At 36.2% G+C, this 14,939-nt stretch overlaps 1 protein-coding gene across 3 annotated transcripts in view; it reads left to right on the top strand.

Moving 5' to 3' along the window:
• myo3b (myosin IIIB) overlaps positions 1 to 14,939 on the top strand; it is a 91,480-nt gene that overhangs the window by 29,416 nt on the left and 47,125 nt on the right. For all 3 annotated transcript variants that reach the window (XM_015388669.1, XM_015388672.1, XM_015388670.1), the window contains exons 9-19: positions 2,979 to 3,134; positions 7,654 to 7,738; positions 7,828 to 7,944; positions 9,352 to 9,456; positions 9,818 to 9,901; positions 10,024 to 10,226; positions 10,301 to 10,399; positions 11,754 to 11,868; positions 11,966 to 12,092; positions 12,679 to 12,889; positions 13,674 to 13,821. In XM_015388669.1, coding sequence (XP_015244155.1) covers positions 2,979 to 3,134; positions 7,654 to 7,738; positions 7,828 to 7,944; positions 9,352 to 9,456; positions 9,818 to 9,901; positions 10,024 to 10,226; positions 10,301 to 10,399; positions 11,754 to 11,868; positions 11,966 to 12,092; positions 12,679 to 12,889; positions 13,674 to 13,821 — 1,450 coding nt within the window. The remainder of the gene's footprint in view (positions 1 to 2,978; positions 3,135 to 7,653; positions 7,739 to 7,827; positions 7,945 to 9,351; positions 9,457 to 9,817; positions 9,902 to 10,023; positions 10,227 to 10,300; positions 10,400 to 11,753; positions 11,869 to 11,965; positions 12,093 to 12,678; positions 12,890 to 13,673; positions 13,822 to 14,939) is intronic.

Genomic DNA, 14,939 nt, shown 5'->3' with positions numbered 1-14,939 from the left:
ATGCCTGCTATATGCTTCTCTTGGAATGTGTTCCAGGTACTAGTTCATCAGTTGGGCTCGGTGCAGTTCAGTTCTGGTTCAGTTTTCAGATAACAAAGAGTGCATGAGCAGATCGCACCGTCTCCTTACAGTCAGCCTCCGTAATCATGAAATATTAGACATTCATAAAAATACCAGCGTCCCTACCGTGCAACACAATTTCCAGTGATGATTCTGCTTCTGATGAGTCTGAAACTCAACATCCGTTGATCTTTCCTGCGTCTCTAAGCCCTGATTAGACTATCGTTTGTCGTATCCACTTCCCAAAAGCCGACTCTGTCAAGTAAATTCACCAAAGGCTGCCTTCTGCACCTGACTCTCCGCAAACAACGAAATATCACAATTATAACCAGTAGTACTGTAGATAGTCACTAGGAGGCAAGGAGCCGTGCTAGTGTGGTGTGTAAACAGTCATAAGGAACCAAGCTCGGCACGGTTAACTGATCCAAACATGGTCTGAACTTGGCACGGATCAGTTTTCAGAGGGTAGTGTAAATGGGGCTTTAATCTATATCAGGACTATATTTCTCTGCTGGTCCTGGAAAGCCTCTGGCTTGTTTCTGGAGAGATCAAAGCCTGGGAACCTCTGCTGAGAGCAAAAAAATTAAAAGTGTAGAAAAACATTTATTGTTAGGGAATACACTGTACTTAAACATAAAATACAGTTTGTACTTCCTCTTTGTTCTGTCCTTAACTGCAAAACTTTACTGAGCAATATTATTCTTTTGGAGCTCACATTAATGCATATGATAACACAGAAGGACTAAATTCAGGTATTTTATTGTCAGATTATATCCACCCTCTTGTTTTTGCCTTTGTTGACTTTCATCTGCATTAATCTGCCACAGACTAAAATAGGAATTCACCTGAGTTATCTGTTTAATCTGAGGTCAAGATAACTTATCATTTGCGGCAGTGTGTAAAGCTAATAATGTCAGGGTTGGTTCGTAGTGGCTCCCTGAAATATACAACCGTATATGACTCAGAGAACACTGTTCGCCTGGGCTGTAATGAGAAAATAAAATTCAATTTGTTGACTTTTTGTAGGCATGTTTTTTTGTCTAACATTTATGTTCCTATGGAACAAAGAGCAACTGAAGAAAACAGCAGACCATCTGCCTTAAGGGCCTGTTGGCTTTCCTGTGTCTCTCAGTTATTGATTGGTCATTGTGGTCCAGTCACCCTTACCCCTTTCTGCAGCACATAGTAACCATTTAGTTTATATATTTGGTGGTGCAGTCACAGTGAGGTTAATTGGATACTCTTTACTTGCAGGTTTGTAATTGTGTGATATTGTATCAACATTAATCTCCTTACAAAAGCCCACAAAAGTTGAATGCAGAGAGGCGGGACAATGTTATCAAGCTAAGCAGGCTGTTTGTAAAGCCTTTTTGCTACCTTTGTAGGCCTGTGTGTAAATGTGTGTGGCCTGTGTGTGTCTGTGTATGAGTGCTCAGAGGGAACGGGAGGAGGGATAATAAATCCATCACCACTTGGGCAGCCAAAAACTGACTCAGTTGACAAACTGGTCTTCGCTCCACATCCTGGCAGCACAGCCTGGCTAATAGCAACAACCTCTGCTTAATGCCCTAACGCTAATGAATTCATGGAATTAGCTTTCAGAGCTGAACAACCTGATAAAAGAAACCAAATTTCTGCTGCCATTAGGTGAAAGGAAGTAGGTTGGTGTTTTTTTGTTTTTTTCTTACGTCGTTGCGGCCTGAACAGTCAAACACAATCAATGGGTGTCTTCTAAAAGGGTATACATGCAAATATATATATATTTTTTTATCATTTTTATTTGAAATTGTTTAAAGGCTTGATATATATATATATATATATATATATATATATATATATATATATATATATATATATATATATATATATATATATATATAATTAGCAAAAACTGATGGTGATACTTTTAATGCCAAGTTACTTTAAGTAACAAAAATCTTTGTCAGCTTCAGGAATACTTGTTAATTTCTGATCTTGTTTGAGCAGCACTGTTACTCCTCTGTCAGAGCATCAGCACTCCAACCTTATTTATATTAACCAGATGTGTAACGCTTCTTTTTGCCTAATTTGATATATCTGCAAAAACTTTATTCATTTATGCCTATCACTAAAAGTTCATCCTTGAATTAAACAAAGCTGAACATGAACTTGCTAAAAAAATTTGTGATTTGTGAAATATTTGTTTGAGTGTTCCTGGTGTCCTCCCACTTGTTGAAATTGATCCAATCATTTGTCCAGCTCGGATCAGCTACTTTATTGATTTTAGAATCTCAATGTTTGCAATGATTTTTAACTGGTCAGCAGTGAACGAGGTATTTGATGTGTTTTTTTGTTTGTTTTTTTGTGACAGAAGGATTTACTGGATAAGATCACGATGGCTTTAGGCTACTTACTGCAGCTAATTATTATGGACAAACATGCAGTTCAGAGAGTGGCTATTGAGCTAATTATTTAAGGAATCCCTTGATACCAGCAGATGGTTTGTAGGGTCAGAGAACAAAAAAAGGGAATAGCCACATTTATCGGGTTTCTGAATCATTCTATTGACAGTAGCACCATGATACTGTTACACCTTCATGATTCAGGTAATTGTTTTGAAGAAAAGAAAAACTATTTACTTGTCCTAAAAACAAACAATTTCATTATGTGTTGGGATCCCCCCCCCTCAATATTAACAAATTTGCCATTTTTAACATGCAGCTGAACTTATTCTAATTTTAATGCCAGTGATCAGTTACCAGTACTTTTGAGGAGAGAACTTTTATCTGCAGCAAACGAAGAGAGGTGTGGATATGAAAAAAAAGGGACAGTGTTCTAACTGTAACAGAAAATACATCACACCATCTGCTGATCTGATAGAAACTCTTTTCTTTTTCAGATTTATTTTCTTGATGATTCTGTGCTTTTCTTTCCACAAGGTGTTTGATAAAGGACTTTGAGGCCCGCCCATCTGTGACCCACTTATTGGAGCACCCATTCATCAAACAAGTCCACGGCAAAGATGTGGCCCTCAGTCAGCAATTAGCAGATCTTATCCGAGAGCAGCAGGAAGTTGGTAACAAAACCAGAACCAGGTAAGTCTTTAAAAAGAGTAATTTCCTAAGGTGTATTTAGAGAGTAAATGGCGGCCAAGTAGTGACAAATTATACTGTCTCTGTTAGGGTGATGATCTCTCAATGTGGGATGAGTTGATTGCTGATATTATGTCTGACCAGTAGGGGGCATCCTCACATCTTGTTATGTTCAAGCACACCAAGATGAGACCCAGCAATGGACATTTCTGTTTGTGATTAAAGATGAGCTTAAGGAGTGTGACTAAATCAGTGATTGTGAGGACTACCTTGAAATTGATCAATCTGATTTGGTTAAAAATATGTTTACCTATTAGTCTTTTCCACCCAATTAACCCCCTGATTGGAGTAATAAATCTGTAAGTGTACTCAAGAAAATACAGGATTCTGCAACAGCAGTTTTGCATTATAAAAAAAGTAACTGGTTTCTGGATCCACATATGACTAAAGGCGATTTTATGAGGTTAAAGCTTCACTCAGAGACTCCCAGGGCAGTAAATGACAGAGCTAACTGTGACCATTTTACTTGAGGAATACTGACTCTGGCGGTGCCTAATCTTTATTATAAAAGAGTTTGCTGAAGCTGCCCTTGACTGAGAGTCCTGATGCCTTGCCAGCTCTGTTTACTCCCAAGAGCCTGCAGAGTTGGTGCCTGAGCCTGATCCCGAATTCCTGTCCACAGTGAAAGTGGATAATGGGATTAGGAGCTTGTAGGGCGAGAACTGGGCTTGCCCGGTTTAGTCTCCCATGCCACTGATCGTCGAACAATGAAGCTGATAAGAATAAGAAAGACGTAAGGTACTTAAAAGTAGCTGCTGTAGGTGGAATAGTGTGATTTACTTCAAAGCGAGAGAGAGGCAGACGCTAGAGGTCTCAAGTCCTCCTCCAAAGGGACACAAGGATGAGGAGTCACAATTTAAGGAGCACAAGCCAAGCGTATTTGGTGCTACTGCTTTATCTGATGAATTCAGTCTATAACAAAGAGAAAGACAAAGGAAGAAACATTCACTTACCTGAAGCTAGAACATGTTCACTCTTATGATTGATTATTTATCATAATAGAATATAGATGCTACTTGGGTATCTATAATAGAATATAGAATATCGATAGTACCAGGGTATCTATAATAGAATATAGATACTACTAGGGTATCTGTATTGTGTTCAGGATTGAAAAGAGAAGTATTTTATGTCTTATTTTAGTTGCATAACCCACATACTGCAGTGTTCTCAAGGAAAAAAACTCCTTATGGTTTCTTGTAATTTGATGATGTTTTAGTTTCAGAACATCAAAAAATTGCAATATTAAACAGAGATAAGAGTAATTTAAAAACTCAAAACTCTTATGAATTTTGATAGCGGGCTGCAAGGTGGAGCAGTTTATAGTACTATTGCCTTACAACAAGAAGGCCCCACTGTGACTCTGATGGAATAAGCAGGCAAAGATAGACGATTGGGGGAATTTTACATAACAGGAAACAAAGGCAATCCAAACCAACCTGTACCTATGTGAAAAAGTAAAATACCTTAAATCCTATATCCCACATATGCAGTACATGCTGATTTGCAATGCTTTATTTCAGACTCTAGTGCACTGCTGGACTTTCTTTTTCAGGAATTTCTAGTAAAAAGTCAAATATATGGTTCCATCATTTATGGATTATGAAATGTAATCAAACTACTATTGAAATTCTGAAATTAAAAGGAAATAAGTTATTGGACTGTTTCTGATCATTTATTTAGTTTAATGATAAGCAAACAAGGAGAATAATAAAATAAAAACAGCCAGGAATGTCACAAGGATGCGTTCAGTTATGAAAAACCAATAAACATTTGAGAAAGATGCTTCTTTTTGGCTGAATTATAAAATCCTGCTGACTTACTGCAGGGAGAAGGAGAGCAAAATGTCAATGTAGATAATAAGTCAAAATCCTTGTGTTGGTCTGTCTTCTGTACTTAACTCACTAATATCTGTCTACAGAGCATTACTCACTTTTCTCTCACATATTTGGGACTTTTTCCAGGATTATAGCAAGTAATGATTAAAAGAAAGGCCAAAGAAAAATGACTGTGTACATCTGGAATACAACTTACTCAGCATTTACACAATTTAGTTATGACAATATGTTATAATATATGCTTATCTATGGGCAAACTGGATAAAAATAATTTTGTCCTGAGGCTCGTATTGTGAAGATTTGCCAGATTTTGTATCTTAGGTTAATAATACAATTGGTATTGGTAATAATACTGTAGTCTTACCAATGCAGATGCTCCTTCTTCAGGGACAGATGGGTCATACTTTTCTGCATGTAGGGAGAAAAAAAAAAGGTTCTCACAGCCTACTTCTGTTTTCTCCGCCAAATAAATAGTTTGTTTGACAAACGAAGAGAAAATACTTTATATTAACGCAATAACTAAATACACTTTTAATGTTAATTGCATTTGAAAAGAGTTAAACTCACCAGCAGTATTGTAACTCTTTGACCCAGAATTATTTTTTCCCTTGCTTTTTCTAATAAATCGTATTTTAGTTATTCAACAAATTACAGCTTTCATTGTGCATATTCACAGGTCATCTGTACCAAACAGATTCCTGTCATTACTATTTATTTTATTTTGGTGTCATTTATTTTTTCACAAGTGTATTAAGTGACTCATCCTCACTGGCTGCCTATCGAGGTACTTTAACAATGTTTCAGCCTTCATTTTCTCTTAATTCGTCATATTTTTATATCTCAACTTGTTTAAAGAAGTAAGTTGAGTGTTTGTGTAGAGAACTCAGACATATGGTAGAAGACTTGATGCAATGCATATAGGATATGATGACATTTATTAATTATGGGATTTTATTTTCTACAAAGATACAAATGTAATAAGAATGAGCTAAGTTTAATAACTTTTTAGTAAAAAATCTATCAGAAATCACAAGTTTTACAGGCATAACAATAACAAATTTTCCATTCTAAGAACATTTGAGGTCATAAAAAAAAAAAAACATATTTTGGATGTTCTGTGAACATAAAGATTATGATGATTAATCTATGCTGAGATAAACAGATCTTTAAAAGTCAAAACTGAGCTGCTTGTTTGGATGACCCACATTATATTTTGGAGTACTGCAATTATGAATTTTTGTGGGTTATTAGAATAATCTTAATCTGATTAATGGCAATAGTCATTTGAGTGCTTCTTTTAATATTTTAGAGGCTTCAACAGCTTCATTATTATTGCTAAACTTTTTAACTTAGCAATTCTAAACTAAATCTTATAACTTCATGCTGAGGAATCTTAAACATTTTTATAAATAGCAACATTTCTTCCTCTGCCTCCTCTTTAAGTGCAAATCTTCCTCCTTCAGTTAAATTCCTGATGTTTATAACTTCTACTGATTTTTTCTAGGCTTCCTTTGCTTGAAATCTGTTGCACATCAGATCATGTTAAATATATTTCAAGACATTTACACAGGCCTGAAGCAAGACAATTGATTTTTTTGTGTTATCCATTTTCATCGCTCCCATGACCTTATTTATATTAACTGGAATTAAAAAAAATAAAATACAGCTATAGAGATTATAACTATACTACCCCTCTTCAAAGTCCTTTTGCCACTGCAAAAACGATCTAGAAATAAGTAAAAATTTCCTTAATTAAGTGTATTCACCCTTAATTTGAGTAGGTAAATGAGAAAGTTTGCCAATGGAATGAGTAATTTTACTCTTAAAATAAGATAATTAGATAATATGCACTTGAAATAAGACAATGTAATTGTGTTTTCTTATTTTAAGTGTAAATTGTCTTGTTCCATTGGCAGAATGTCTCTTTTACCTCCTTAATTCAAGAACAAATGCACTTATTTTAAGAAAAAAATTACTTATCTAGATGGAGCTTATAACTTGCTGAGATCACAGTGTAACTTTGTCTACATTGGTAGCAGCTTTGTTTGTCAGATTGCTGCAGAAGAAGAAAAAAAATATGGGCATAAATTCAACAGACAGCTACTTCGCCCAGCAGTTTCACTTATTGGCTTGTTATACAGCAACAAACAGTGTACTGTGTGGGGATTAATAATGTGAGGCTGCGGCTGCACAGATTCATCAGTATGATGGATTCATGGTTGGCTTCTATGTTTCTTTTCTGGAATCTGTTGATATCCTCTGACACCTCTATCTTTTGATTTTAATTTAAAAGCTTGATTACTTGTAGAGTGCAGCGTCCGTATGTTTCTGCCCACACAGAGGACCTCTTTTTCCTTCCTTCTCACCACCTGTGGTTTCCCCTGAGGTTTTCATGGAGTCAGCCGGCTGTGTGTTGACCCCCGCCCTCATGGGACTCATGGAGAGTGATAGGTCAAAATACAGATGAAGTGCAATCAAAGCTGGTTATACTGGGAGAAGGGTCCCCTGGGAGAGCTTTATAGAGCTCTTTTCACCCTTAAATGGGCTTTGGTCTCACGTTCAGCATCAAACTATTGATGTCCTGCAATGGTTTTCAGGAATATCACGTCCTTTACTTTCAACAGGCACAAGCGGATCAATACTCGTAAAACCTTGATTATAGAAAGCTGCCCTGATGATGATCTGGTAAACCTGGAATTTCTTGATGAGGTAAAATTTTACATGTTAATTTCAACATGCATTATCTCTGATCCTTTTTATTTTAAAGTGTGTACATATATATGCTTTTGCTTATAAAGGAGATAATAATCAGCCATCTCCAGAGGAGGTATGATGAGCTGCAGGTGTATACTTACGTTGGTGACATCCTCATCGCTCTCAATCCTTTTCAGAATCTCAGCATCTATTCTCCTCAGGTTGGTGGACAAACATTCATGATCATGTTCCCAAAGCCACAATGTTGCTTTGAGCAAGTTTCATACGTGACTGTCTCCACCAATAGACATTTTCATCTACCACATATCTGTTACAGTGTTTAGCCATTACACAATTTACTAAAAGAATTGCTTAATTCAGCTCAGATAGAAATTAAAATACATTAAATTATGTATATAGTTCTCTGCTTGAACATTGTCAACCAACTTTGACAGGTTCAGAATAAAAAAGTAGCTGTTAATTGTTTATATTTTGTCTGAGATAACTGTTTCAGTCATCGCCTAGCATTTCTAACCTTAAGAAAAAAAAGAAATATATATATATATATATATATATATATATATATATTTATTTTTTTTATTTTTTATTTTTATTTTTTTTACTGACCTACAATAAGGGATATGGAGAAAAAAAAATGTACACTGGTCTTTTAGGAAGATCCTACAAAATATTTGCCAGATTTCTAAAAATTCTTTGTCATGTTAACATGGATATGTTCTGTGATGCTTAAGCCAAATGGAGGCATTTGGGCTTAAATAATAAACACATTGAACATGTGCTTGGCAGATGACGTGGATTACTGAATTTCCTTTTGGGATTAATGAGTTATTATATAAATGAATTGACTTTAAATGTAGTTGAGTTGAGTTGAACTAAATTTATTTGAATGGAATTGAATTGCTGAGAGCCAGCATTACTACCATTATTTATTACCATTGCATGCTCTACAAAACTCTGTGAGGGATGGCCTGACCATACTTATGAAACCTGTTCCTTTTTCCAAGCACTGATTGGATGTGTTTATTGGCCAATCCATTACTGCAGTGGTTAAGGCCAATGTTAACATCTCAGAGTTTGCAGGATCTTAAAAAATGTTCAAGATATTGAAAGAAAAAAACGTTTTTTTTTCTACATCTCCCTTGCAGGGCTCAGTAATTCTCTTGACATTACACTCATACATAAATTATTAACAATATGGTAAATGGCCTATACTTAAATAGAGCTTTTTCAAGTCAGACGACTTGACAAAGGGCTTTACACTACATTCAGTCATTCACCCATTCACGCTCACACTGATAGTTCGTATCCTGTTTCAGGATACAGCTATTCCTGAAACAGTAATAGCTGCTAATGTTCATATATTTTTAAATATAAATATGTATATCTTTAGCAAATTGCCATCATTATTTTTTGTGTATACGAACTTAAATAAGGATGGAAATGGTAAACGGGAGAATTGGGGCTAAATAGGTAAAAACTGAACAGTTCAAAAGTCTTTACATTTCTCAGCCACATTGATTCAGACTCATCTGAATTTAAGTGGACTGCAAATGTGAATTTAAAACAATGCGCTCCTTCTTAAAAATATATATTTTTTTCTTTCTCAGTTTTCTAAGCTGTACCATGGTGTAAAAAGAGCTGACAACCCTCCACACATCTTTGCCACAGCAGATGCAGCGTACCAAGGAATGGTGACATTCTGCAAAGACCAGGTCCTCTGGAGGAATATTGTTCATTAACTCATGAAGCCTTATATGCAGAATACTTTTATTACATTTCATGACATGCAAAAATATAGTTACCTTTCATGTAGTTTGTCTAGATTTAAGTTAAATTTCTCTTTCCACTCTAAATAGTAAACAGAGAGCAAAGTAGACCTTTTTTTTACTCAAATTCCACTTGATTGTGGGATGTTTTTTGTAAAGTTTAAACTTTGCTGTTTTTCATCTGTAAAATTAGCAGGTTTTTTTTAGAAGTAGGCTGTATTCTTAAGTACTGAGAGTTAGAAAAATGAAGAAAATGTGTACAGGTAATATGGTAATTGGGTAAGAGTTTGTATTTCCTGTTTATTAGTGCATCATCATCAGTGGAGAGAGTGGAGCAGGAAAAACAGAAAGCGCTCATTTGATTGTTCAACATCTCACCTTTTTAGGAAAGGTATCCTCCCTTTATGTTTATTTTATCCATTGGCAACTTTTTAAATACTGAAGTTCATATATTTTAAAGCGGTCTTTTCCCTCTGACTGAGAATCATCACATGTAATTGATGTCTATCATAGGCAAACAACAAGACTCTCCGGGAGAAAATCTTGCAGGTCAACCCTCTTGTCGAAGCCTTCGGTAATGCCTGCACAGCTATAAATGACAACTCCAGCCGCTTTGGTAAATATCTGGAGATGAAGTTCACGCCAACTGGAGCGGTCATCGGGGCCAAAATCTCTGAATATTTGCTGGAGAAATCAAGGGTCATCAAACAAGCTGCGTGAGTGAATCCTTTCATTTGTTTCACATTTAAATTTGTGTTATGCTGCTGACAGCTGTTTGTTGTCTATTCAGGGGAGAAAAGAACTTTCACATATTTTACTACATATATGCTGGACTTTACCACCAATCCAAGCTGAAGACATACAGGCTGCCAGACGGGACGCCTCCCCGGTTTGTCCTGCACCTTAATACGCTGATTTATGCTGTTTATGCATTACCCTGATATAACGCATATAAATCTGATCACAAGTTAATCTCTTACTTAACCTACCTTTAAAATAAAATATGTTTCCTGCTATATGAAGTTCAGGTCCCTCACAGATCTCTTCTGTTTTTGCTCCTTTATCACATGTTTCGAATTTCAAATGATAGTATTTCACAAAACAACACATTGTAGTTAACTGAGGGGAGTGAGCCTGCAGAAAGTTACAGTACATGTTGTTTTGGGTTTTTATGTGACCTCTTAGACTCGTAGTGAATACACTCTTGGAGTCGTTTTGGTTGATGAGCCACAGCAAAGACTATGTATGGTAGTGGCTCTCATTTTCTTGAACCTGGAACCTTCATGATGCCTGACCACTACAGGTCAGGGCATTAGGGGACAGTTTAAACATTACTTTAGAATGGTGCAGTTTATCTTTCCATATAGTGATAAGTTTGGTTTCTAACTTTGTTGCTTAATAAATGTAACCACTATTTGAAGAAGCTTTAGGGGCTTTAAACTTGGGAAAAATCTGCTTTGCTATTGATGAATATTGTAATGATAATACCAGTTATGACTAATACACGTTTCTAGAGTCTTTTTTTCCTCTTTGATCCCAACCACTACCTCACTACTAATACTGTAAATGAATGAATGAATGTTTCTTATATAATATTGACATGTAGAATTTACCTGTCTTGTCCCTTAGATAAAATATCCTATTAATAGTCCTTAAGAACACTGTATACATTGCTATTAGGTTGATAGTTGAGATTCTAACTGTTGTGCATCTCTAGTCTTTACTTTGATTACAAATATCTAACATTTAGATTGCCCTCTACAAGCCTTTTAGGAAAATAAAACAAAAGGAGAACAAAGGGGCAAATACTTTTTCCACTTTAAAACAACTATTGTGATAAAGTTTTATGTTGAGTGTTTTTTCAAGATTCTATAAAATTTTAGATTTGAAGACCATCCACTTCCTATATGCTGTCCAGTACTATTCCAACACCTTCAATCTAGCACATGGTTATATGTGCATTTTTCTCTGCACAAAGACCAATAGATATATTTGTATGATTTGTATAACTAGTTTGATATTGAACCAATGAACTTCTATTTTTCACTGTCAAATGTGGGGAAAGTAAAACGAATTGTCAGACGTTTACTTGTATCTGTTTTTACTTTGGTTTTGGAATTTAGCATTTATTATCATCAACACCAGTATAAAGACTGATATGTTTAACTACCCTTTTATATTGGTATAGAAGGGAATTAAACATGTTGACACCTTACAGCTCCACTCCTAATGTGTCTCTGCAGGTACATTGACAGCCAGCAGTGTAAAGTGATGCAGGACATCCTCTCAAGGAAACTGTACAAGGAGCAGTTTGATGCAATTCAAGAGTGTTTTAGAAATATTGGCTTCACAGAAGAAGTACTTTTCATAACTTATATACTTTAAGTATTTAAGTATTTTGTAAAGGTGCAATAATAACTGGACTTTTTTTTTACTGTTTTTTTCTTTTTTTCAGGAAGTCAACTCTGTATACAGGATTCTGTCAGGCATTCTAAACACAGGCAATATTGAATTTACTGCCATCACATCTCATAACCACACAGATAAGAGTGACGTTCCTAACTCAGAGGCCTTGGAAAACGGTGAGATTGACCCTGAGCTCCTGACAGTCTGCCGTCTTAAACCCATTTTCAACTGGCCGAAAAACCTGTTTAAACCAGGGAACACCTGGCTTTTAGTGGCAGTGGGAACAGCTGACTGCTCCAAATGACCTTCACCACCGCCTCTCATTCACAATGAGCTGGAAGCAACGTGTTGTTATTCTTAGTATTAGTACTATTCTATCCTTTTCCAGCGTTTGAACTTTTAAGATGGCAGACTGTCATAGCCCTTGGCAAACGGGTGACCAGCCTTATGTGTAACTAAAATAAAATTCTTTACTTATGAAAATTGGTCTGAATATTATTGGAGGTAATAATACACCAATAATACCACATATGTAAATGCAGTCATCGATGCATTCACCTTTAAACAATTTTTGCGAAATTTTGTAAACATTTCTTAAAATGCATTTATATGAACCCTTTGTAGGATTTATAGGAGCATTAAGAACCTGTTTCTTGTTTTTATCAAATTCCCCTGAAGCTACCTCACTCTTTCTAAATAACATTTTGGGTTTTATTTTAGAGGTAAATCCTAGAATTAAAACGAATTGTCATTTTTTCTCAGCTGCGTCTCTGCTCAGCATCGGCTCTGAGGAGCTTCAGGAGGCGCTGACATCTCAGTGTGTGGTTACAAGAGGCGAGACCATCATCCGCACCAACACCGTCGACAAAGCCGCCGACGTCCGAGACGCCATGTCCAAGGCCTTGTACGGACGCCTCTTTAGCTGGATTGTCAACCGAATCAACTCGCTGCTGCAGCCCGACATGAATATCTGGTGAGAGAGGGTGCTAATGATGAAGATCTTTGCAGATTTCAAGGCTGTCTTCCTTGATTGTCTTAAACACCTGCACAGAACCTCTGTAAAGCCCTGATGACCTCTGGAAGTCTGCAGAGGTGGATGCAAACATGCAGAAGAGAATATCAATGGGCACGCACAAGTCAAGCCAAAGAAGAGCAGAAAAAGTTGTAATAAATTTTTGATACAGAGTTGCGTGCTGAGAAAATAATGTTCAGATGATTAAAAAGACTTCAGAGAGACACCAAAGAGGCTCTGCATTGATCCAAAAGAATTCCTTTATAAAAATGAGCGTTGAGTGTCAAAGAGTCGTCTCTAAGCAATGAGAAAAAGCCGGAGTTCCTGTCTGAATTCAGCTCATCTGGGCTGATTTCTTATTGCGGTTAATAACTGGACAGGGCAGCCCTTTAAGGTGACCTTTACCTCCTACTGGGAATGACTACTTAAGAAGCAGCAGCATCTACATATGTAAAATATCATATAAAACCATTTTATTTCTTTCTATAACGCTATAAAAAATGTTTTGTTTATACACATAATTAATAAAAAACAGAGGTGTGAGACTAATGCAAAACCACTCACTGAGCTTTTATAATTCCCAATGTCTGAAATATCCTCTCTGACTAGGCCGTCCAGATCCAACTCTGTATATGGGTTGAACTTGATCATTAAAGTTTTATCAATTACTACGGTTGCCGGGGGATTTGCTGCTTCCTCAAACACAGAAGAATAAGTTTGTTTGTCCCCCTTTTCTCCTTTGAAGTGCTGCGGAAAGCTGCATGAATGTGGGAATCCTGGACATCTTTGGATTTGAAAACTTCAAGAAGAACTCATTTGAACAGTTGTGCATCAACATTGCAAATGAGCAGATCCAGTTTTATTTCAACCAGCACATTTTTGCTCTCGAACAGGTGAGTTTTTTTTTACTACAGAAGATGATGAGAATGATAAACTTGCAAATTCATGAGCTCAAACTGCTCTTCTAATGTTGTGAAAGACGCAAAGAACAAGTCCTTTAAATCATCCTGTTGTGGAAATAATTTTTTCTCCGTTCTTATTTATTTGTTTGTTCTTAAATTGCTCTCTTGCTTGTTAGTAAGAAGCAGAGGAGTATTTATACTGTTGTGCTCCACAAAATTAGTCTTAATTGATTTAATGAAGTTGTTTACTTTGAAACGTTTCAAGTCTTTTTGCTTGATGGAACTGAACAGACATTAATGGAAAAATCCTTTTAATATAATGTTTTTAATTGGAACACAATAGCTGTTTTTCGGTAAGAAGGAAAAGTTGTTTTGTTACTGATGTTGAACTAAAGTACAAACTACAGGAGGAAAATTTAGAATAGAATATATTCTAGATTAGAATAGAATTCAACTGTATTGTCATTACACAAGTACAAAGCAAGAAATACTCTCTCTGCATGTAAACCATCCCGTTGGGGAGCAGTGGGCTGCCATTGTGGGGCACCCGAGAGCAGTGTGGGGTTAAGGGTATTTTGCTCAGGGACCCAGAGTGCAGGCTGTGGGAGTGGGGCTTGAACTCAGAACCTTTTGATTCCAAGCACTGCAATGCCCCCAACCACTAGGCCCCCACTCCTGCCTGCTGGCAAATTTTCCTCTGCTCAGTCAGTAGGATTCATGTAAAGGATCATAATTGAACTGTAATGTTTGTAAAAGTATTCCTTCCCCCTAAATATTTAAAATGTTAGTGCATCATGGCCATGCTGCATTTCTAAATAAAGGAAAATGACCTGAAAGTTACCTAAAAGTTTGATCCTCAGCTGCTACAGTTGTGATACAGTATTTTTCAACTGTGGAGGTCAGTTTAAAAATGTTCCCACTAATTCTCCACCAGAGATGGGAAGTAACGAAGTACAAATACTTTGTTACTGTATTCAAGTAGATTTTTCTGATATTTTTACTTTACTTTACTACTTATTTTTATGGTGACTTTTTACTTCTACTCCTTACATTTTTACACAAATATCTGTACTTTCTACTCCTTACATTTTAAAAAATTGGCTCCTTAC

The sequence above is a fragment of the Cyprinodon variegatus genome, unplaced genomic scaffold (genome assembly GCF_000732505.1).
Source record: "Cyprinodon variegatus isolate N-32 unplaced genomic scaffold, C_variegatus-1.0 Scaffold432, whole genome shotgun sequence".
Classification (NCBI taxonomy): Eukaryota; Metazoa; Chordata; class Actinopteri; order Cyprinodontiformes; family Cyprinodontidae; genus Cyprinodon; species Cyprinodon variegatus.
This window is presented reverse-complemented; position numbering and strand designations above follow the sequence as displayed.